The sequence below is a fragment of the Polistes dominula genome, unplaced genomic scaffold, assembly GCF_049000335.1.
Source record: "Polistes dominula isolate Pdom_NZ unplaced genomic scaffold, Pdom_raw_medaka contig_82, whole genome shotgun sequence".
Lineage (NCBI taxonomy): Eukaryota > Metazoa > Arthropoda > Insecta > Hymenoptera > Vespidae > Polistes > Polistes dominula.
The window spans coordinates 6,066,784-6,088,069 of NW_028301046.1; the positions used below are offsets into that span (position 1 = coordinate 6,066,784).

At 30.4% G+C, this 21,286-nt stretch overlaps 4 protein-coding genes across 4 annotated transcripts in view; 3 read left to right on the forward strand and 1 right to left on the reverse strand.

Moving 5' to 3' along the window:
* LOC107074672 (uncharacterized) overlaps positions 1–10,648 on the forward strand; it is a 44,828-nt gene extending 34,180 nt beyond the window's left edge. The window contains 7 exon segments of the mRNA XM_015336330.2: positions 1,601–1,668; positions 1,778–1,853; positions 1,855–1,893; positions 3,229–3,397; positions 3,546–3,694; positions 3,795–3,919; positions 4,166–10,648. Of these exon segments, the coding sequence (XP_015191816.1) occupies positions 1,601–1,668; positions 1,778–1,853; positions 1,855–1,893; positions 3,229–3,397; positions 3,546–3,694; positions 3,795–3,919; positions 4,166–4,634 (1,095 nt within the window). The 3' untranslated portion in view covers positions 4,635–10,648.
* On the forward strand, positions 208–1,477 carry LOC107074674 (uncharacterized). The gene is made up of 3 exons (XM_015336333.2): positions 208–325; positions 416–1,181; positions 1,305–1,477. Exons 1-3 carry the CDS (start codon positions 272–274, stop codon positions 1,331–1,333), a joined length of 849 nt encoding a protein of 282 aa, XP_015191819.2. The 5' UTR covers positions 208–271; the 3' UTR covers positions 1,334–1,477.
* Positions 10,649–10,917: 269 nt separating the features above from the next.
* LOC149031661 (alkaline phosphatase) lies at positions 10,918–15,301 on the forward strand. The gene is made up of 8 exons (XM_089175431.1): positions 10,918–11,246; positions 12,366–12,568; positions 12,702–12,894; positions 13,009–13,172; positions 13,242–13,589; positions 13,653–13,851; positions 13,944–14,171; positions 14,256–15,301. Exons 1-8 carry the CDS (start codon positions 11,180–11,182, stop codon positions 14,435–14,437), a joined length of 1,584 nt encoding a protein of 527 aa, XP_089031557.1. The 5' UTR covers positions 10,918–11,179; the 3' UTR covers positions 14,438–15,301.
* Positions 15,302–15,614: 313 nt separating this feature from the next.
* LOC107072793 (uncharacterized) lies at positions 15,615–20,894 on the reverse strand. Its single transcript, XM_015333009.2, has 3 exons — positions 20,632–20,894; positions 17,480–17,788; positions 15,615–17,159 (listed from the first exon to the last, which is right to left on the reverse strand). Exons 2-3 carry the CDS (start codon positions 17,571–17,573, stop codon positions 16,525–16,527), a joined length of 729 nt encoding a protein of 242 aa, XP_015188495.1. The 5' UTR covers positions 17,574–17,788; positions 20,632–20,894; the 3' UTR covers positions 15,615–16,524.
* Positions 20,895–21,286: the final 392 nt, after the last annotated feature.

Consider the following 21,286-nt stretch of genomic DNA (forward strand, 5'->3'; position numbering starts at 1 on the left):
ATTATTCAACGATTAAAGCTGCGTGTTGGTCGTATGTGTTATGATTCCATGTCCGTTCCATTATATTCACTTGATGTTTTCTTTCTGTTCCACCGTCAATTCTATTATATAGAAAATATGCTACGAAGAGTTAATAATAATAATAAAAAAAAAGAAAGAAGAGACAAAAATTATACAATAACAATTAACACGTTAACGTTGTCAAAGGTATTTATAAAGCCAACAAGTTAAACCGATTGGACAGTCTCTTCTGGTGTACTCTGAAAGAAACATGAAGAAACTCGCGTTAATAATTCCTATACTTTTCGTGATACTTCAATTGGCGGTAAGTATATTGCTTTTAAATAGTATATTAATATAAATTAAATCGAAAAACAATTGAAATTGATTTCTTTTAATTTTTTATTCCCTTTAGACGAGCCAAGACAACGATGACAGTGATTTCGACGATGATTCGGTGAATGAATTTTCGGGTCCTCCAAGAGGAAGAAAACATAGACATTGTTTTGGTCATCCTCCTCCTCCTCCAGGAGGTAGACCGCCTGGTCCACCATCTGGAAACCCGCCTGAAAATGACAATACTAACACCAATAGCAGTCAAGTTGGAACAATGAAGAGATCGGTTAATCGTAGAGATGCACAAGGGGGTGATATGGGTGAACAGGGAGGTATGGGAGGTGATATGCAGGGTAGTATGAGTGGTGGCATGGGGGGTGGCATGGGAGGTGGTATGGGAGGTGGTATGGGAGGTGGTATGGGAGGTGGTATGGGAAGTGGTATGGGAGGTGGTGGACAAGGTCGAGGTCCACCAAACAGAAACAGTAAACGAAATGTAAGAGAAGCTCAAATTTATCGATTTGGAGATGAACTTGGATCAATTAAGAGATCGGTTAATCGTAGAAATGCACAAAGGGGTATTGGTGCACATGGAGGTATGGGAGGTGGTATGCATGCTGGTATAGGAGCTAGTATGGGAGGTGGTTTGGGAGGTGGTATGGGAGGTAGTATGGAAGGTGGTATGGAAGCAGGGATGGAAGCTGGTATGGAAGGTGGTATGGGAGGTGGTGGACAAAGTGGGGATCAACCAAACAAAAATAGAAAACGACATGTAAGAGAAGCTCGAATTTATCGTACTGGACACAGTTCTAGGAAAAGAAGTACTACACAAACAACATTAACGGGTAAGGTTTCATGCGATACCATGGATTTTTGATTGAAAATAATTTTAAATTCAACTTTTCGAACTCATATATGCATGTCAAATACTGCTCTATTATAATATTTTTTTGTATTTTACCTTTTAGGAACGGGTACGTCTGCAGTAATGGAATGAAAGGGATTCATCGACATCAAATTTATAATATTAAATATAAAATAGTTTTTAGTACTGTAGAAAATATTCATAAAGTTATTTTGTTAATCATAAAAAGAGGAAATAGAGGTCACACGAATAAAGAATATTTTACTGCAATCAAAACTCGTCCATTATTATTTTCTCGTTTCTTTTCTATTCCTCGTTTCTCTCTCCTATTCTAAATAACTTGATAAAGATAGAAATAAATAAAAAAGAATATAATACCAATTTATTTTTCAATTGCAGTGCGTAATATGCGTGAACGCGAGAGCTACGATGCAAACGGCACCGTGCGGACACCGTGTAGTTTGCAGGTAAATTTATGCGATTGCAAAGAAAAGTAATAAAAAAAATTGAATAAAAAAATTGGTTATTTATAAAATCGTTTACGTAAGAAGAAAAAAAAATCATCTTCCCTTGCAGACGTTGCTTCGTCAAAACGATCCAGATGGCTGTGTCGCAACGTCTCTTACCGTTGAGATGTGTCATATGCAGAGCAAAAAATTCTTCGATTGAAGCAAACTCTTATTCCACGAGATGTAAGTTCAATTTATTTATTCATTTATTTATTTATTTTACAAAAAGAAAAAAGTTACTTCCCCATTCGTACAGAACGATGACGTCAAACGGAATTTAAAAAAATTATTGTAAAGTACATAATTATTTATAAAGTTACGTTTAACCTTGTCATTCTTTTAAATGAATAATTGAAAAGTTAACATTAATTTATGATTATAATTTCTCTCGCGAAATATAATTCATTATTATAAAACAAAAGAGAACAATTATAATTCTAATGTCCACGTTCGATCGATTTCCTCTTTTGTATTATCTTTCATTAAATTTACTTCAGCAACTATGAATTTCAAACCTATGTAACGTACAAAGGAGGGATAGATACTATAGTATACGTGTATGAAACGCAATATTCAAGCTCGTCAAACCGTTCGAGGGAGCGTAAAATCACGTGTAATTGGAACCGATTCAGTGAGCTTTTCGTCACCTCTTGACCAATTTCCAAAGGGCCGTGTATGTAGGACCGAGATGCACGTTTATGTAAAGAAAAAGAAAAAAGAAACAAAAAATCGTTTCATTTCATCGAAAGTTGCTTTCAATTTGTCGCGTTAAAACATCTCTTTACTGTACATTAAAATACGTAAAGTAGGCCAAAAGAAATATTTATTTCTAAATATAAATAAATTTAGAAAAAGATTTCATTAAAAGAAACCTTTATTTTTTTTTACTATGATTAAATTGTTCGGTAAAATTTTTACAAATGATTTCATTCAAAGAAAAAGTTTTTTTTAACATTTCAAAGTATATCATCGTTCGTATAGCTGATTCGATTCGCAAGTTTTTTTTCATTAAAATTGATCACAGTAATCAGATTATTATTTTTTCGGATTTATATTAACGAGAAAAAAAAGAGAGAGAAAAAGAGAGAGAGAGAGAGTGGGAGAGCACATCCAAGAGATTTTGGATGGTTCCAGGTCACGCACAGTTTGTTTGCGTGGGCGTACATCCCACCCATCGGAAAACATATTTTCCCTCTTAAATGAAATTCCGAGCATCGTCGAGCTACGAGAAGAGTACTTGTGTTCTCGTAAATCTGTATAATAATTATTAAAGGATGCGTTAAATTCAGCCATGCGTTTAAAAGAAATAAAAAAAAATGAAGTTTGTCTTAAAACTTAACGAAACAAATCCGTAATCCCCGTGTGTTTAATTTTATGATCAAATTCTAGTATTCTGGAATAAATCTAAAACATTTCTAAGAAAATCTAGATTTATGTTAAAAAATATATATATTATTCTTTGATCCATCCAAGTTTTTTTTATCATTAATCAAACTTTATAATTACGTATTATTATAGTACTCGATGTCTGGAAAATCATGGGTCTTACCTCAAAGTGCATCGGAGTATAACATGGGAATCGGTGTAAGCGTTGGAGTTTCTGGACCAGGAGGAAGATGGGGTACAGGAAGTGTACCAGCTTCTGCTTCTCTTTATTCTATGGCCAGTGGTTCGTCATCCATTTCCGGTTCGTTTAAATATTCTCACTTAAATTGTTAATCCTTGTAAACATGAATATAATGTAATATCATTTACCTTAATCTTCAAAAATTTCATATAAAAAAAATATATATATATTTCTAATTTCGATTTTATTTTTACTTTTTCCATTATAGGAGTGTCTTCCGTGTCTTCGGCTACGTCGTCGTCTGCTAGTAGTACCGGAAGTACCGGTTCCACCTTAGGTAAACCAACGAGAGTTAGACAACCAAGCGGTGCGACACTCAGACGTTCTCAAACTCAATCGATGAAATTACGTATTCAAGTTAGTTGTTCGGCGAACGTTTAAATTTATTACAATTTTATTGTATTTTATTATTTATTATTAATATCATTTGTAATAATTGATTTTACTCGTTTAACAGGAATACCAGGATCCAATTCAGCAAGTCGCTGATGAAGAAGACATTATGAGAGAAAATCGTAGATTACCGCCTATAAAAGAATTTCAAAGAGATTATCGTGCTGGAAAGGCCTCAACTAGAATACGGTAAATCTTATATAAAATAAATGTTATAAATTAATACAATATATAAAATAAGAAGGAGAACAAAAAATAATTTCTAAACAAAAGTATTCGATACGAAAACGTAATTTTATTTTATTATTTTACGATAGATAAAAATAATTCGTTAAAATTTTAATAAAAATATATGCAATATAAATTGATAATAATAAAAAACAAAAAAGACAAACTAATATGACAACGAATTAAACAACAACAACAACATTGTAGATGTGCTCAGAAGATTGTGACGCAATTGGAAACAACACCGAGTACAAGAATGACGTCGAACAACGTTCAGACAACGGTGACAACAACGACCACGTCGTCATCTTCGTCGTCGTCGTCCTCGTCATCGTCGTCGTCATCGTCGTCGTCATCGACGAACGGTACAAACGTTACAACGAACGTTACGAACGGTACAACAAACGTTACGAACGGACGTTCGACGTCGAAAAGGCCACCCGTACAACCGAAAATTTCGGTTGTACAGGAGATACAAAAATTGAAGAAAGAAAAGGAACGAGAAAAGGAAAGGGAAAAAGCGGAAAAAGCAAGGCAAAAGGAGGAAGAAAAAGCTGAGAAGAATAGGCAAAAGGAAGCCAAAAAATTAGCCAAGGAAGAAAAGAAACGTGCGAAAAAGGAAGCAAAAGCGAGACGGAAGGAAGCCGAGGAAGCCCTTTTGAGGGACGACAAGTAGAATCGAGATCTTTAGAATTAGATAATCGATGATTAAGATAGTTGGACTCGTGAAATTGAGTCAAGTGTGAAAAGGACTATTCAAGGAATTGGAGCATTGTACCTGATGAGTCACAGATTGATCCTGATTTTTTTATATATTGACATTTATAAAAATGAGATTGATAATAAAAGATAGAAATATTTAATAAAAAATCGGATGTTAATCGTTAACAACAAAATTATTATTATTATTATTATTATTATTATTATTATTATTATTATTATTATTATTATTATTATCGAAATTGAAGAAAAATGTAAATGAATATGATGTAAAATGAAAGAGAAAAAAGGAAAGGAATGTAAAAAAAGGATACGTCGAGGATTCTGTGACTCAGCTCGAACAGATGAATATGGGATGATGTTAAATGTGTCGAAATAGTTGTGTGCTGTCGAAAAGTTGATGCATGCATGCTGGTTACACACTGGAGAAGTTAAAAATGTAAGAGACAACAATTAGTAAAACTTATAAGAAAGAAAAAAGAAAGAAAGAAAAAAAACTAAGAAAAATAAAAAATAACAAGAATCTAGCAGCGGCCAAAAAACTTAGTAATCTGTCATATCGAGTTAATTGCGGACTAATTAATATCATTATAAAAAGTTTGAACACTTAGTACGCCGTATACATAAACATATATACATATATATACATAGGACATCATCGTCATTACATTTTTTTGTTCTTTTTTCCCTTTTCGAATTCGTTTCGTGATTAATTACAATCTCCACGATATATCAATCAAAATTAAATTTTGATCGATCCTCTAGATCATCGTATTGATTATTAACATTTCATCTTATAAGTTATTAATTTGTTCACTTTTTTCTTTTGTCATTGTTTTAACGTCTCTCCGTTAAATGTAAATACGTTCGAAGAAAAAACCGAGAAAATGAAAAACAGATAAAATGACTTGTGCGACGGATAGCCTAAGAGATATTATTATTATTATCAATTATAATTATTATAAAAAATGATATGAAAAAAGGGTATACCTTATAATATATATAGTATATATAAACATAGTATACACATAAGAACAAAAAAAAATAGATCTTCATGATTTGGTAGTTCAAAAAATCTCTTTCTCCAAAATCGATTTGATCTTTCTTGTATTTTTATTTGTTTTTATTTTTCCTTCTTTCTTTCTCTCTTTTTCAATATAATTAAAATAAAAGAAATATTATTTAGAGAAAGGTAAAGAAAAAATAAAATACAATCTTAAAGATTATTAAACTCATCAATCATTAAACGGTATACGATTTGTGATCTCGTTAAAATGAATCTACAATGTTCTATTATTATTATATATATTATGACATCATTATTATTATTGTTATTCTAACAATGATAATAGTAATTATTGTTTTATTATTATTATTATTATTATTATTATTATTATTATTATTATTATTATTATTATTATTATTATTATTATTATTATTATTATTATTATTAGCGACTATACTAACGAATTAGAATTATTATAATTATAATATATTGAATTATATTAACCAGTTAGCTGTGATTGATGAGTATACTCGTCATAGGAAAAATGGTAATATCAAAGCTAATTGGTTAATCAGACTCCTCCCTTTTACCAATTTCCTCCTTCCCCTCACACCCTTACCTAATCTCTCATTTACACACATACGTCCTGAGCAAGTATAATTAAATTCTCCGCAAGCGAAAATCAAAAGCAATTTTTTTACGAGATATTTGCACAGGACAATGATACTCAAATAAAATCGCAATATCAAAAAAAAAAAACAAATGAAAAAAGCAAACAAACAAACGAAGAAATTAAATAAATAAGCGATGGTAGAGGAATGGAAAAAGTGTTTCGATTTGCTGATTTATGTTTGGGTCGTTCGGAAAATAATTTCGTTAGTTAGCGCTTAACATTATGATACCCAATCATATTTAAAATTTTCAATATCATTTGACGTTCTACCAATGAACGATTCAGTAATTGTTGAATAAATTTTGGTTTCCATCATATCGTTAATCGCAGTGTGTTCAATTTTAATCGATTACAAAGAAACATAACATTTTTTTAAATTACATTGCGAATGAATTGAAAAAATTTGACATCCTGCGAATGTTTTTCGTATATTTACGAATTTTGATAAATTTCTTTAATGGATTTATTTGTCGATTTATTATATTTCATATCATCGTTCCTCTTGTCCTCCATAAACAAAAACCAAAAAGAAAGAATAATTTATATAAGCCCCGATCTAATTTACGCACTGCCGATAATAATTTGTCTTTGTTGATAAAACAATAGAAGGGGGAGAAGAAGAAGAAGAAGAAGAAGAAGAAGAAGAAGAAGAAGAAGATGATGATGATGATGATGATGAAAAAGAATAGATAAAAAAAAGACGATGAAAAACTTCGTTCTCGTGCATAAGAAAGTCTCAAGATTGCGTAAAAAGAAAATCATAATGATTATATTCTTCGATCGTATCGTAATAATAATGTAATTAAAGTTGTCGTTCTAAACGATATTATTGTTATAAACTTATAAAATGGTATACGGAGTACCATAGAAAAAAAAATTTAAAAAAAAACAATATAAAATAAAATATCGAGGTCGTTGAACGACTAATTTTTCATTTTCAACATTTACGAATTATTATCGTGTGCTCATTGATTACTAGTGATAGAGATAGTCTTTTTAAACGAAGAGATCTAGTAAACGCTGTTGTTGACAAATAAAAAGAAAAATATTTAAAAAAAAAAGGAAATGGATGAGAAAGAAAGAGAATAAAAGAAAGAAAGAAAATATTGGAGTATGTGGAAAGAAATGTGAGAGGCACATATCAGTAGTAATTAAAAAAATAATAATAATAAAAAAAAACATAATAAATATAAATAAACGAAAACCTACATGCATATGTACTTATGTATTATGTGTTTGCGAGTGCGCCTGTGTGTGTGTATGTGTGTGTTTGTGTGTGTGTGTGTGTGTGTGTAGGTACGTATACGTATTTTTTAATTAGCGTTTTTACGTCATCGATTAACTATAACGTAGACCGTCAATTATTATCACCGTAATGATAATTAATTAATTATCAATCAATGGGTTTTCAAAGTGTGATGTAAACGAGCTTGATTGAATAGCATCATTCTCATCAAATTGTTTTACGATCGATCGAACGAAGTTATTCTTAATAAAACAAAAAGAAAAAAAAAGAATAGAAAAAAAGAAAATGAATTTTTTTTTTCATAATGAAGAACGAAGGCATTGCCAAAACGCACAAAATTAATCCGAAAAAAAAGAAAAAGAAAAAGAACGTTCCCTAACAAGGAGACAGGAAACGAGACTTTCTTGATCCAACGAGAAGAAGAATATGATATGAATGAAACGATGTATGTAAAAGAAAAAAAAGACGGAGAAGAGTAGAAAGAAAAATGATTAAGAACAGGAACATTCTCTGCTATCGTAAAGTCAATTTAATCTAATACGAATGTGTATGGATGTATATTTACGTACTATTAAGAAAATAGTAATCGTATTCGGAATTAGTATGACAAGCATTAACAATAAGAAATTTAACTGATCGTTGCTAAAAAAAGGAAAGAGAGAGAGAGAGAGAAAGAAAAGGAGAAAGAGAAAATTTAATATGCTTATGTAGAAAATTGATGAAAGGAAAATTAAACAGGAGAAGAAATAATGTAATTATGCTAACGATTAATGAGAAAAGATTGAGATAGAGAAGAAGAGAGAAAAAGTAAGAGAGAGAGAGAGAGAGAGAGAGAAAAGGACTGTTGGTGATATTATTTTGTATTCATGTCTGTAACACATACGATCTAGAATAGGGCTTCTCAAACTTTTCCACTCAACTATCTTCTTTTATCCGAGCAAACATTTTCGCGACCCAAACATTATCATTTCTTTATCGTTATCATAAACTCGCAGATATTACTATACGTATACCGTTGCCAAACTGTTTTAACATGAATATTCGACTAATGCTCATTTAACAATTTGTTCACCTTGAGAAGCCCCGATCTAGATGAAAAAAGAAAAGAATAAAGATAAAAAAAGAACAGAAAAGAAAAGAAAGAAAGAAATGTGTGAGATGATCACTTCATACGTAATAGATCTCGCGTGTAATATCACATTTTTTTAGTTGACATCTTCAAAGATAAATCGGAGTTCGTTGTAAAATCGTATACATATAAATAAGATAGATTCAAAGAATAATAGTTTATATAAATATTACTAGGATCGCGCACGAATTGTAGAACGAAAGAAGAGAATGCGTATATAGCGAATTTTATTTTTTTGTTTAATTTTCTTTAAGAATAAAAAGAAAAAGATGAATTAATTAATTAAATAACAAATAAAACGTAACATACACGTAATATATATACGCGTAACGATTTTTGAACAAAATTATAGGAAGCTTCGTTGGTCGATCTCAATATTGTAGGTATAATATTTAAATATTAAATATTTATTATATTATTCTCTTTTACTCGTCAGAAAGAAAGAACAAAAATGTGAAACTTTTTATGCAAATCGTCTTCAATTTTAAAAGTATAATAAAAAAAGCTTATATAAATGTTGATTTAGCGAATTTCAAAATGGTTAAAATTCGAACTTCAAAGTGAATCGACTCACGAAGCTCCGACGAGTTTATTTTTTTATAGAGTACATATAAATAGGTATGTACATATGTGTTGTATATGTACAAGTATATATATAATATGTAAATGTACGTATGTATGAGTTCGAAGTAATGGGTAGTTGACTTCTATTATAGAAAATAGGGAAAAAGAGAGAAAGAGATAGATAGAGAGAGAAAGAGAGAGAAAGAAAGAAAGAAAGAGAAAAAGAAACAGTGGCAGTAATAAAATATTTACATGCTATTTTCTACCAATAATTCAAAATACTTTTAGAAACGCGAGAGTTTCCTTAAAAAATTTAAATTCTCGTTTTTTTTTACGGAAAAAGAAATAAAAAAAAAATAAAAAGTCCAAAAAATAACCAAGGAAACTTATAGACAGGAAAAGATAAATAAAGAAAACCAAAATTAAAATGAGCAAATCGTAAGCAAATCAAAAAGTAATTTAAAACTAAAATAAAAAATACACGAAAAGAAAAAAAAATGAAAAACTTCTAACAAATTCCAAGTTCTTAGCCTTTAAAATTAGTTAGAAGATGAAAAAGATATTACTTATTTATTGTACGTGTATAATATTTAAATCTCACAGGAAGAGCAAGCTCCAAAACGCTCCTCGATTGGTGGGGTTAATTTGAAAAAAATAATAATATTAAAATGAAACGTCGCTACGTTCGAAACGCGACAAAATAATAATAATAATATAATAATAATATAATAATAATAATAAAAATAATTATAATATAATAATAATAATAAGAATAATAATTAATAAAGTTATTAATAAAAATAAAGATTAGTCACACATAACGACGATGATAATGATAATTCTGATAATGGATGATACCAATATAAATAAAATATAAACCAGAAAGATAAAAAGAAAGAAAGAGAGAGAGAGGGAAAAAAGAGAGAGAGAAAGGAAGAATATTTATATCGTAGTAGTATAAGCGCTAAAAAAAAGGGCTAGAAAACGAGTAGCATTTTTGGTTTTTCTACTACGCGCTTTATAGAAATATCTTAGAGGCAAGACTCGTTCTTTTTCAAAAAGTAAGATAAGCAACCGTAAGTTTTGGTCTTTAAGGGCCCGTGCTCGATAAAAAAAAGGTCGAAAGGGTTTGGCCAGTTGAATTTCATCGAGTTTATTTTTAGTAGTTTTGTTTAACAACGGACGGTACAGAAGAACGAGGATAAGAAGAAAATAAAAAAGAAATAAGCTAGATGATAGAAATTATGAAATATTGACTATCCCATCGTGCTTAAAGCGACGTGTTACTATCTTGTTTGTAAGAATGATGGAGTATCGAAGAGAGAAATCAAATAAAACGTTATACGATGCAAGCTTGTGTTAAAAATATTTTTTTTCATTTATTATTTATATTTTTATATTTTTTAGAATTCGAACTGTTATATCGATAATCGATATAATTGATATCTTCATTATCGACGTAATTTATAATTTTTTTTATATTTTAGTAAAATTTCGTTTCGATAGAATGTGCATTGATCGTACATATGTAGCGGATTGGTAAGGTCAAAAAGGACCACTAGATGGCGCATCGGTGCCGCACTAGGAAGAGCTGCCAACGTACGAAAAAGATATAGGGTTGAAGAATCTGTAGCAGCCCTCCAACCAAGGATTATTCTCTAGTCGTATAAATATATAATTTTAACCAAACATATTTTTATATTGTTATAGTTAAAAAAATAAAATAAGATTCATTAAGAACTACAACTATATTACTTATTAATTTCATTGATTGGCTACACATAAAAGATACTCGTGGCAGTTGAGTTAGTTCATTCGTTTGAGAAAGACCTTTCTGAATATTTAGGATAATAAAAGGATACAAGATAAGAAGATAATTTAAAATGCTAGTGTATCTACAGTTCATTGTACTTCTACTTTCCAGTATTATAACCGCCACGACTATAGAAGGTATCTTTCAAACTAACACACAATCTCTCAACTAGTTTTATAATCTGAAATGTATTTTGTAAAATTCTTTTTGCTTTCTATTCGTGTTCCAACGTATTAGAATTACATAGCAGTAACTAAATAAGAAAAATTCGCACGATAAGGCAGATTATATGTCCAGCCATCCTGCGGTTATAGTCTTAACTATCCTTTTGCAATATAGCTCGTCCTTTCTAGTCATTGATGACCACCGACGATAGACTAACAATGAAATAAAAAAAAAACAAAAAAAATAACATTTTTTTTAACCTTTTAGAAACTACGCGCCACTATAGTGGCTTTAGCGGATGCCATCTTCCAGTATGACGCGCCACTATAGTGGCTTTTGCGGATAACATCTTTTAAAATATATTATACCTAATTTTATTATTAATTATTAAAGTAAATTGTCTAAGTTAAAGTATATGTGTGTATCATTTCTTAGAGAAAAATTATAATTTAATCATGAAAAATTTCATTAAAATGTATTCCCGTAGAGAACAGTCATTGTTCATCACACATCGTAGTTTTATCGTTTACATATAATTCTCATTAAACCTTGCCATACAGAGAATAGCCTTGCGAAACATTCGGCCGTGCCTAAGAGATCAATTCTATACGAGGTGAAACGGTAATCATAATACAACCAGTAGGACTTAATTTATTTACTAACTATTTTTATGCGAGTTAGGATTAATAAACATCAATAATAAACTTATTGCAAAAATTATCGCTGAAATAATAATAATTCCTTTCTTGCTTTGGAACAAAGACAATTCGGAAAAAAAATCTTTAGCAATACTCGTGAAGTAATAATGTAAAGCTGTGGTAGAAAATAAAAGACAATATCTTGTCTTATCACTGACAATGTTTATCAAAATTAGCTCGTACGAAAATAGCCGAGTGGAATAATGATGAATCAAATCATATTCATTTGTAAATTAATTTTCTCTGAAACATAGCTAGGCATAATGAAATTTTGTACCAACAAATTTTTATTATATTTTTTCCCCTATAACAATCACCCCTATCCGATTTTGATACGAGTATCACCGTACTCTTTATATATTTATTTTTCGTTATCTTGTTTTCGGTTTGCAGACAGTCAATATTGGAATAGAATAGCACAAGAAGAATTAGAAACATCTCTTTTATATCGATGGAATACAGGTAAAGCAAAAAACGTGATAATTTTTGTCGGAGATGGCATGAGTATCGATACCATAACAGCCAGTAGAATTTATCGTGCTGGTGAAACGAGTAATCTTGCGTGGGAAAAGTTTCCACACATTGGTTTGCTCAAGGTAGCGTAAATATCTTCGATCGTTTAGATTTCGATTGATTTAAAACAATATATATATATATTATAAGTGAAATGATAAGATTGGTTCTTTTTGTTTTTATCATTTTGTTGAAAAAATAAAAATAAAAACGTAGACGTACAATACAAATAAACAAGTACCAGATTCGGCGTCCACAGCTACCGCATTATTTGGCGGAGTTAAAACCAATTACGAAGTTATAGGTGTCGATGTTAATGTCAAATTGGGAAATTGCGAGGCTAGCTTAAATACAAGTTATCACGTTGAATCCATTATTTCATTGGCACAAGCTTTGGGCAAAGCTACAGGTTGGTGCTTCGGAGAACTGAACAAAAACCAATATGATGTTTATCAGCATTTTGTTTACTCGTACTTAAAATTGTTATCTTTTTTTTTTTAAATTATCTGTTTAATTCCTAAAGGATTTGTAACAACGACAAGAGTAACTCATGCAACACCAGCACCACTGTATGCACATTGCCCAAATCGAAGGTGGGAATGTGAGGCAAAGATGCCTAAAAATATGACCGCTTGTAAGGATATTGCAAGACAACTCGTTGAGAACAAGCCTGGTAGAGACATTAAGGTAAACTAAACATCCTGTTTTTCTCGAGTCAATGCTAAGTAATGAATACAAATTTGCTCGTTCGTATAGGTGATAATGGGCGGCGGTAGGCAAACCTTGAGATCTAACGTTAAGTCTGGTAAATACGATCCGATTGACAATTGGGCTTGTTATAGTACAGATGGTCGTGATTTAATAAAAGATTGGGCAAAAGATAAACAAGAAAGAAAGATTAACTTCAAAGTGGTCGAAAATAATGAACAATTGTCAAGGGTTGATACCGAAAAGGTTGAATATTTGCTTGGTATATTTGCCAATGGTCATATTAAAATGGATTGGGAAAGAGAAAAAGGTCCAGAAGGACAACCAAGTTTAGAAGAAATGACCGTGACTGCATTGAAGATTCTCAATAAATCAAAAGATGGTTATGTTTTGGTGGTAGGTTTGAAAAATATGAATTTTTCTAAAATAAACAGCAATTTTCAGTAATCATATTTTTAGGTCGAAGGAGGATTGATTGATTTTGCTCATCATCGTGGCCATGCTGCCCAAGCTTTGCTAGAAACTGTAAGATTTTCGGACGCAATTAACGCTACTATTAACATGATCGACACAAAAGACACTTTAGTTATTGTAACCAGTGATCATAGTCATTCTATGAACTTCAATGGTTACAGCGATCGTGGTACATCGATTCTAGGTTGGACATGAAAATTTCTTTCTTATTAACAATTTCATTTGTTATGATTTGATTTAATAAATATAAAAAAATTATTTTTTTTGTTGTCTCAGGTATTGCTCAAAAATCTAGACACGACGGAATACCTTACACGACTTTAACATACAGCACCGGAGGTCCAAATAATGCAGCTTATACGATAATAAACAGTACTACTGAACGTTTAACGAGAATCGATCCGTCTTCTAATGATACCACAGCGTTCAATTATAGTCAACAAGCTACTATCGTGTCCGACGAAGCTTATCATGGAGGAGGAGACGTGGCAGTTTATGCCATTGGTATTGAACTCAAATAATTCGATTCTCTCTCATATTCGTTAAATCTACTTAATACAAGTGTTAAAAACAATTATATTGTTTCAGGTCCATCGGCACACCTCTTCCATAGCGTTCATGAACAAAATTACGTTGCTCACGTAATAAAATATGCAATTGATCTAAAAGTTTCTGCAAACGGTAGCAAACAAATTAATCTCCATTACACTGTACTCGTAATATCGATCCTGTTAGGTATTACAACTATTTTAACTTTGTATAAAGGATAAAAGGTAAACCCTCAACAGTATTATCTATAAATTCTTACTTAAAATTTAGCATTAAAAATTGTTGAATCATTGAAAACTGTATATTTAAAAAGAATTTTATTGTATACGATTGTACATATGTGTATATACACATACATACATATATATATTTATCAATATTATTAGTATCTAATCTCATTGTATTCAATTTAAGTATTAAAAGGTCTTAGCAAATACAATCGTATCTATTCCATTACAGTTCCATTAACAAACCTTTTTTTCGGCTAGTGAATCTTCAAAGCCCTCTTTCTCTTCTCTATGAATTTTTTAAGCTTTCGCATAAATTCTATTTAATGAATTCTATCAAAAATCCCTTATACAATATATAAATTCTATCTTTCTTATATTTTATTTTTTTTCATTTAACATTTCCAGTATATTATCAACTCATTTCCCTTAAATCGCGCAAATATTTACAAAAATATTATACGTTAAAACAATTGTTTTCAGTCTTATGCAGCATAGAGGATTAGATATAGTTCTCTTAATTAATATAATAATATCTATAAATTTATTTAAACGCTAAGGTATAGTAAATAATAAGTGGGTATGTACGTATGTATATAAGTGTGAGACTAATTAAAATTTAATTCGACAATATTTGACTCGACAGTCGATTGAAATTTGTCAAGGAAAACTACTCTGGCGAAACTTAATCTAACAAAGTCACAGTTGCAAGATTTAAATTTTTATACATTTATATAATATATATATATAATATATTTAATAAATATATAACGCTAAGCTATTTTTCTAACGATGCATAACGGCTTGCATGCGTAGCAAGTCCGTTTGATCTAAAATACAAAGAAGGAAGAAAAGAAAGACTAAGGCGAGACTTACATAAACGATATTTTAAGAAAAGCATGATTATTAACTTTTTGAATTATTAAGACCAATTGCACGGCTCAGTCACTGATTTTAACAATCAGTTTAGAGTGCAAAAATTCGAAAAAAAGAAAAAAAGGGAAAGAATTACTAGTAATTCTTTCCCTTTTTTTTCTTTTTTCGAATATAATATATATATATATATATATATATATATATATATATATATATATATATATATATGCATATAATATATCTATAGTATATACATTATACATATATTATGCGTAAAAAAGAAATTTAAAAAAAAGAAAAAAAAATTAACGAAATGCGATAGTACGTGACGGTGAAAGTTAGAAAGATAAATTTAAAATACAATTATAAGAAATTCACCGTCAATTCTCTCGTTGAAAGGAACCACTTATTCGGGATATTCATTTATCTATATTTAACATGTTGAGCGCCACGCGAATTCTTACGGAAATTTTCGTCAGTGCACGCGCGCTGCTTAAAAGTACTGATATTATAGCAATACGAAACGCACTACTAACAGATTGATATTTACTCGATGCAAATAAGTAAATATATAAGAATTATTTTTTTTTATTTTAGAACAACAATTTTTATCGAGTTTCAATAAGATCCATAAAAAAATAAATGATATAATTCTGTAATAAATAAAAATTAAGCAAATTTTAAATAAATTTTTAGTAATTGCATAAAAAAATAAAAATTTTTTTAGTTTTATGTTATATTTTATACTGTCAATCACCGGTGACTAATGCGGTTAAACGAAAAGTCGAGCGTCAGGCACCGGCGCCTGACGCGACTTGAAATCAAAGTTTTTCGTCAAGCACAGAGATGCTTAATAATAATAATACTCTCCATATAAACTGTGTCAATCGCCAGTGACTGACGTTCAACTGTTTTTATAATACAAAGTAGCGCACGTGACATGATGCCGATTTCCGTAAGAATTCGCGTAGCTCTCAACGTGTTGTTAATAACCTATCTATCTACTCTTTATGCGTGTTTTCTCTTTCTTTCTCCGTATTATATTCGAACCATCGAAGCTTCGTTTCGAGTCAAAAATGGCCAAGACCTTCGAGAGTCTAGTCGTTGATATTCTTCAATCGTTTCACTGTCTGACGAAGATTTTGGCCGTATAGCATAGTAATATCTATTTGCTTAAATAAATCATTTCATAATCCATAAATATATCACTTAATTTTCTTTTCTTTGATAATCCTATTGTTTTTATTATCTAATGCAGCATTGCTTCTTGAATATTTTATGGTTTTACTCTCGTGGAAGAAAATTCTAGATGCTACGCCGGCCAAAACCATAAGGGCGCTCACGAGGAAAACAAAACCGGGCGTGTACTTTTCGATCATCAATAAAGAATAAAGTAAAACCATTTGCAAGGCTAATATTAATGGTACTAGATAAACAGCAATTGTAAAAAAGATCGAAATTTGACTTCGTCTCTGACGTTGGAAACATTGGAATTTGGTTATTGATTTTCGTTCATCTTCGACTAGGCCAAGTTCCTTAGTTTTATCTTTCTTCAATTCGATTGAAATCTTTTTAGCAATAACGTTGCTATCCTTATTGTTGTTATTGTCGTTGTGCAAAGTTATATATTGTATAAATTTGTAAAAATATAAGGATCGTTTAACGAGGCTTCGTACCAATTCGCCGATACATATGTTCACCCTTTTTGCAACCGGATGGGACTTTGAGTTATCGTATGAATAAAGAAGATATGGAAAAAGATTCATATTCTGGCAGCAATGGCGGAGTTTTCGCATCGATGCGTTTCGAAAGAGTAACGGTGGTCCGCTATAATTTCCATCTGTAACAAACAAACCAGAAAAAGATAAATAAAATTAATAAAGAAAGTAAGAAAGAAAGAAAGATTAAAAGGAAAAATGAACGAACCGAGATCGGAGGAGAGGTGGGTACGCGAAAAAGATAAATGAGTTTATGAAAATACTCGCGGTTACATCATGTTAGCAGAGATACGTCAATTTTTGCGATAACTCAGTTCGATGATAAAATATTAATACGTTTTTGCAAAATAATTGGATTTTTATGAACGAATCGAAGGTTAAACCTTTATTTTTCTTTTCTTATTCTTTTTACTTTGTATTTCACTTTTTGTTTTGTTTTTACCTTTAAGCATGTTGGAAACTCGTCGTACGAGGGTTGCTGGTTTTCTTTTTATGATGGTTGTTTCTTCCTTAGAAATTCGCGAAACGTTTTCCATTCTTGTTTCACGTATATGGATAAAGATCAAGGAAATCTATATTTTTATTTTCTTTTTCTTCTTCTCTGCTATTCCCTTCACCACCACCACCACTTCTTCTTGCTTCTTTGAATCTGATCTGATCTGAACTTAATGTTAGCTAGATCTCTTTCAATTTTTCTCCAAAGTCCTTTTTACATTAAATTACGATGATATATCCACGATTTTTTCTTCTTCTAAACAAAATTAAAAATAATATTGGTTTTAACATATGTAATTATTAAAACAACAGGTTGGAAATAAGGGTAAATGTCAAGAGCAAAGATCAAAGATATAACAATCATGTGATTAAAAACTTAGAAATAAATCTTGGAAAGATTAGCTCTTAACCTCGCGGATTGCGAACGATCTTTACCGATATAAAATAAGATAAAATAAAATAAAAGAACCGTCAAGAAGTTTCGATAGCCTATCCGTTGAATCCGTTAACCTCAAGTGATAAATCGCTTTTTATTCGCAAATATATATATAAAATAAAATATATATATATATATATACATATAATATATAATATATAATTTGCTTTTAAGGTCGGCGATACATGTAAACTCCTAAATTATTACCGGTTTTCAGAGGCTTATTTAAAATGGAAGGAATAAATGAATCGTTTTGTAACTCAGCATGTTTATTCATTACATATTAAAATATAAGAATCTGATTTTTTTTTCAAAATGGCTGCTGTAGTAACCAATCTCCTGAGGCCCTCGCGACGAAACGCATCAAGCTTGGTGATTTTTAGTTTTAGTTACAGCAATCAGAAATTTAAAAAAATTGTCGGAGCGTGTTCATAAAACATGTATCTTCTAGTTGAACTAAGGAAAAACTAAAAAGTCAAAAAAATGGTAAATCGGTACGACTCAGACCAAAAAGTCTGATTTTTTACCCTTTTTAAACGGTTTTCAGGTCAAAAATAGCAATTTTTGATAATTTTTGTGGCATTTTGGAAGTTCAACTAGAAGCTAATACTATAAAGAAAATGTGTGCTAAATTTCATAAGAATCGGTTAAGAACTTTTTGAGTTATCTGTCACCATAGTTTGAAAAAAGTCGTTTCGAGAAAAACGCATTCAAAGTTTAGCGTTCGCGTCTAGTGCCGAGTTGAGGCGGAATACTTAAATGAATTTTTAATCGATAAATAATGCGAATTTTATTCTAAAAATTTACAGGCATATTTTTAAGATGGTAAAACTATTTATGAAAAAAAAAATTCGATTTTTTTTTTGTTTACATGTATAGCGGCTCTAATTCGTTATCCTTGTTGAACTTAAACATTTGTAGTGTTTCATACATTTGAAATATATAATGAAAAAAAAACAAAACAAAAAATAACTGGAAAAAAAAGTATAAAATAAAATAAATTTAAAATATAAATTTCATCAGAAAGAGAGAGAGAGAGAGAGAGAGAAGACAATAAAATTAAATAAGAAAAAGAAAAAAAACGAAGATATAAATTCTAAGCTTTTTTTTTTTTTTGAACGATTAACATATAAAATACGCAAAAAGAAAAAGTAACGGAATTATACTTGTGAAAATGTAAAGATCACATTGGCGAAAAACCAGTTTATCAAGAACGAATCTGATTATATATACTGACTGACTGACTCTTTCTCAGCAATTACTAAGACTTCTACCTACGTCGCAATAGTTATACATTTTTTAACTATCTCACAAATGGTGTGCGGTATATATGTATGTGTGTATATTATACGTAGTATGTTACCTACATGCGAAATCCCCCTTCGGAATTGACCGACTCTATAACAGCATACCAGCACTACACAATTTATATTTATATGGAATCACATCCATCATGTGGATGTTTTGTAAACAAAGTTGTTTTCTAAAAATTTTTTATTTATCGTGACTTTCGTAATCAAGGTAACGCGGGTGAGAAATTCAAATTCAGAATTCTACAAACGTTCTACAAACGTTCTACAAACGTTCTTATACTTTCAACTTCGTTATTTGTTTGAAAGAAAATAATTATTAATGTCTCGCGTAAGAGATAACCAAAATATGATGGTTATTATGGTACTGAAATTTTTATTTTTATAAAAAAAAAGAACTTCGTATTATAGAGAAGTTGAACAGGTAAAAAAATCAGAACATATTTGTTTTGATCATAAAATTAAATCAAACATGTTTGACGTTACAAACGAATTTTTTAATTAATCATGATTTATTGGTACTAGGTCTAGTATATGTGTTACAATTATATAATGTATGCTTAGTAATACATAGAAGACTCGGGGAACATCAACTGATCGAGTTGCTGAAGAAGTCTTAATAAAAGGACGAAACGTTGAACGTGTTTCGTTCATATTCAACGAAATTATTTTTTGTTTATTTAACTCCCAAATATTACCCTGCAATTTGTCTCGTAAGATATTTGGCGAGTTGTGGGTGTTATTCTCAGTGAAAAAAAAAAAGGCAATTAAATGAATGTTTATATTATATTGTAAATAATAACAAAAGCACATAAAATATTTGTCATTAATATTTAAATTTTTAAATTTAGAAACAAGCGTTCTAGTATTTCAAACTTTGTTGTTTGTTTTCTCAAGAAAAAGAAAACAAAATAAAATGGAAAATACAAGGTACTCGAATCTCGATGATACGGCACTGCAGACACGGTGAATAACGTTTCGATCGACCCCGTTCGAACGAACATTGTTTAACGCAAGACAAATTAGACTCTACGATGTCGAAACTTCTAGTTAGGGTGGTCAATTGATATAATAAAAAATCATGAAGCAGGGAATGCAAGTAGGCAATGACTATAGTACATGTGTGTATATACTACACTCGTTAACTAAACGCTGGAAACTTCTATATAGACATCTCCCGTTCCTTTTCTTCCGAGAAACAGAAGCGATGAGAAGCTAGCTTCCCTTTTTCTCTAACGACTATATTTTTGTATTACATCATTTCTACTGATGTAATTTCTTATAGAATATTTTATCTCTCTTAATTTATTCTCTTATTTTTTATAGTTTTATATAAACATTTATAATAAATACCTGAACGAAGTTTTCTTCCTGATTTAGATGTATTCCTCATAAAAATTGAATATTATTGAAAATGGTCGAAATACTATTGCCATATTTTATAAAAAAAAATGAGAATAATAATTTTAGTCGTCTTTCTTCCTTTGCTTTTTTTGAAAAAGCTTGTTGTTTCTTCGATCGACCGGTAAACTCGAATGGAGAAGGCACTACCGGTTGTAACCACGACTAAATGCAAACAACGACTGTTTCGAACTAAACGGAGCTACGAACTATGGAGACTGATGAAGAGTGGAATGGTTAAAGCAAGGAGAAACGCCACTAGCGCCATTACGTGTCAGAAATACGAACTTTTTACTGATCGAGAAGGAGTAATGATATAAAACGAACGCGGATTGGTCGAAATTGTATCTCGAACATCGACAAAACTCGTACGAATTTACTGAACTTCATTTATGATTTTGTTCAAGGATTTAAACTCAATTTAAATCCAAGGGCCATCAAAGAGGCAACAACTACGAGTATTTGGTCACGTATGCACACGTTGCAGTCTCGATAAATATCATATGTGCCCATAATTATGAAAGTGGTCTAAGTCATGTATCTCTTGTTTCGAGATATTTAAAGATTTCTACTTGAACACTATATGAATTCTATGTAGTATTGAAAA

Bases quoted from the DNA above. Each gene is read 5' to 3' on its own strand.
- LOC107072793 (XM_015333009.2), bottom strand. From the start codon at position 17,573: ATGGAAAACGTTTCGCGAATTTCTAAGGAAGAAACAACCATCATAAAA. The intron at 17,160-17,479 runs GTAAAAACAAAA...TGTTTGTTACAG, and splicing joins AGTTTCCAACATGCTTAAAG to ATGGAAATTATAGCGGACCA.
- LOC149031661 (XM_089175431.1), top strand. From the start codon at position 11,180: ATGCTAGTGTATCTACAGTTCATTGTACTTCTACTTTCCAGTATTATA. The intron at 11,247-12,365 runs GTATCTTTCAAA...TTCGGTTTGCAG, and splicing joins AACCGCCACGACTATAGAAG to ACAGTCAATATTGGAATAGA. The intron at 14,172-14,255 runs GTATTGAACTCA...ATATTGTTTCAG, and splicing joins CGTGGCAGTTTATGCCATTG to GTCCATCGGCACACCTCTTC.
- LOC107074674 (XM_015336333.2), top strand. From the start codon at position 272: ATGAAGAAACTCGCGTTAATAATTCCTATACTTTTCGTGATACTTCAA. The intron at 326-415 runs GTAAGTATATTG...TATTCCCTTTAG, and splicing joins TCGTGATACTTCAATTGGCG to ACGAGCCAAGACAACGATGA. The intron at 1,182-1,304 runs GTAAGGTTTCAT...TTTACCTTTTAG, and splicing joins TACACAAACAACATTAACGG to GAACGGGTACGTCTGCAGTA.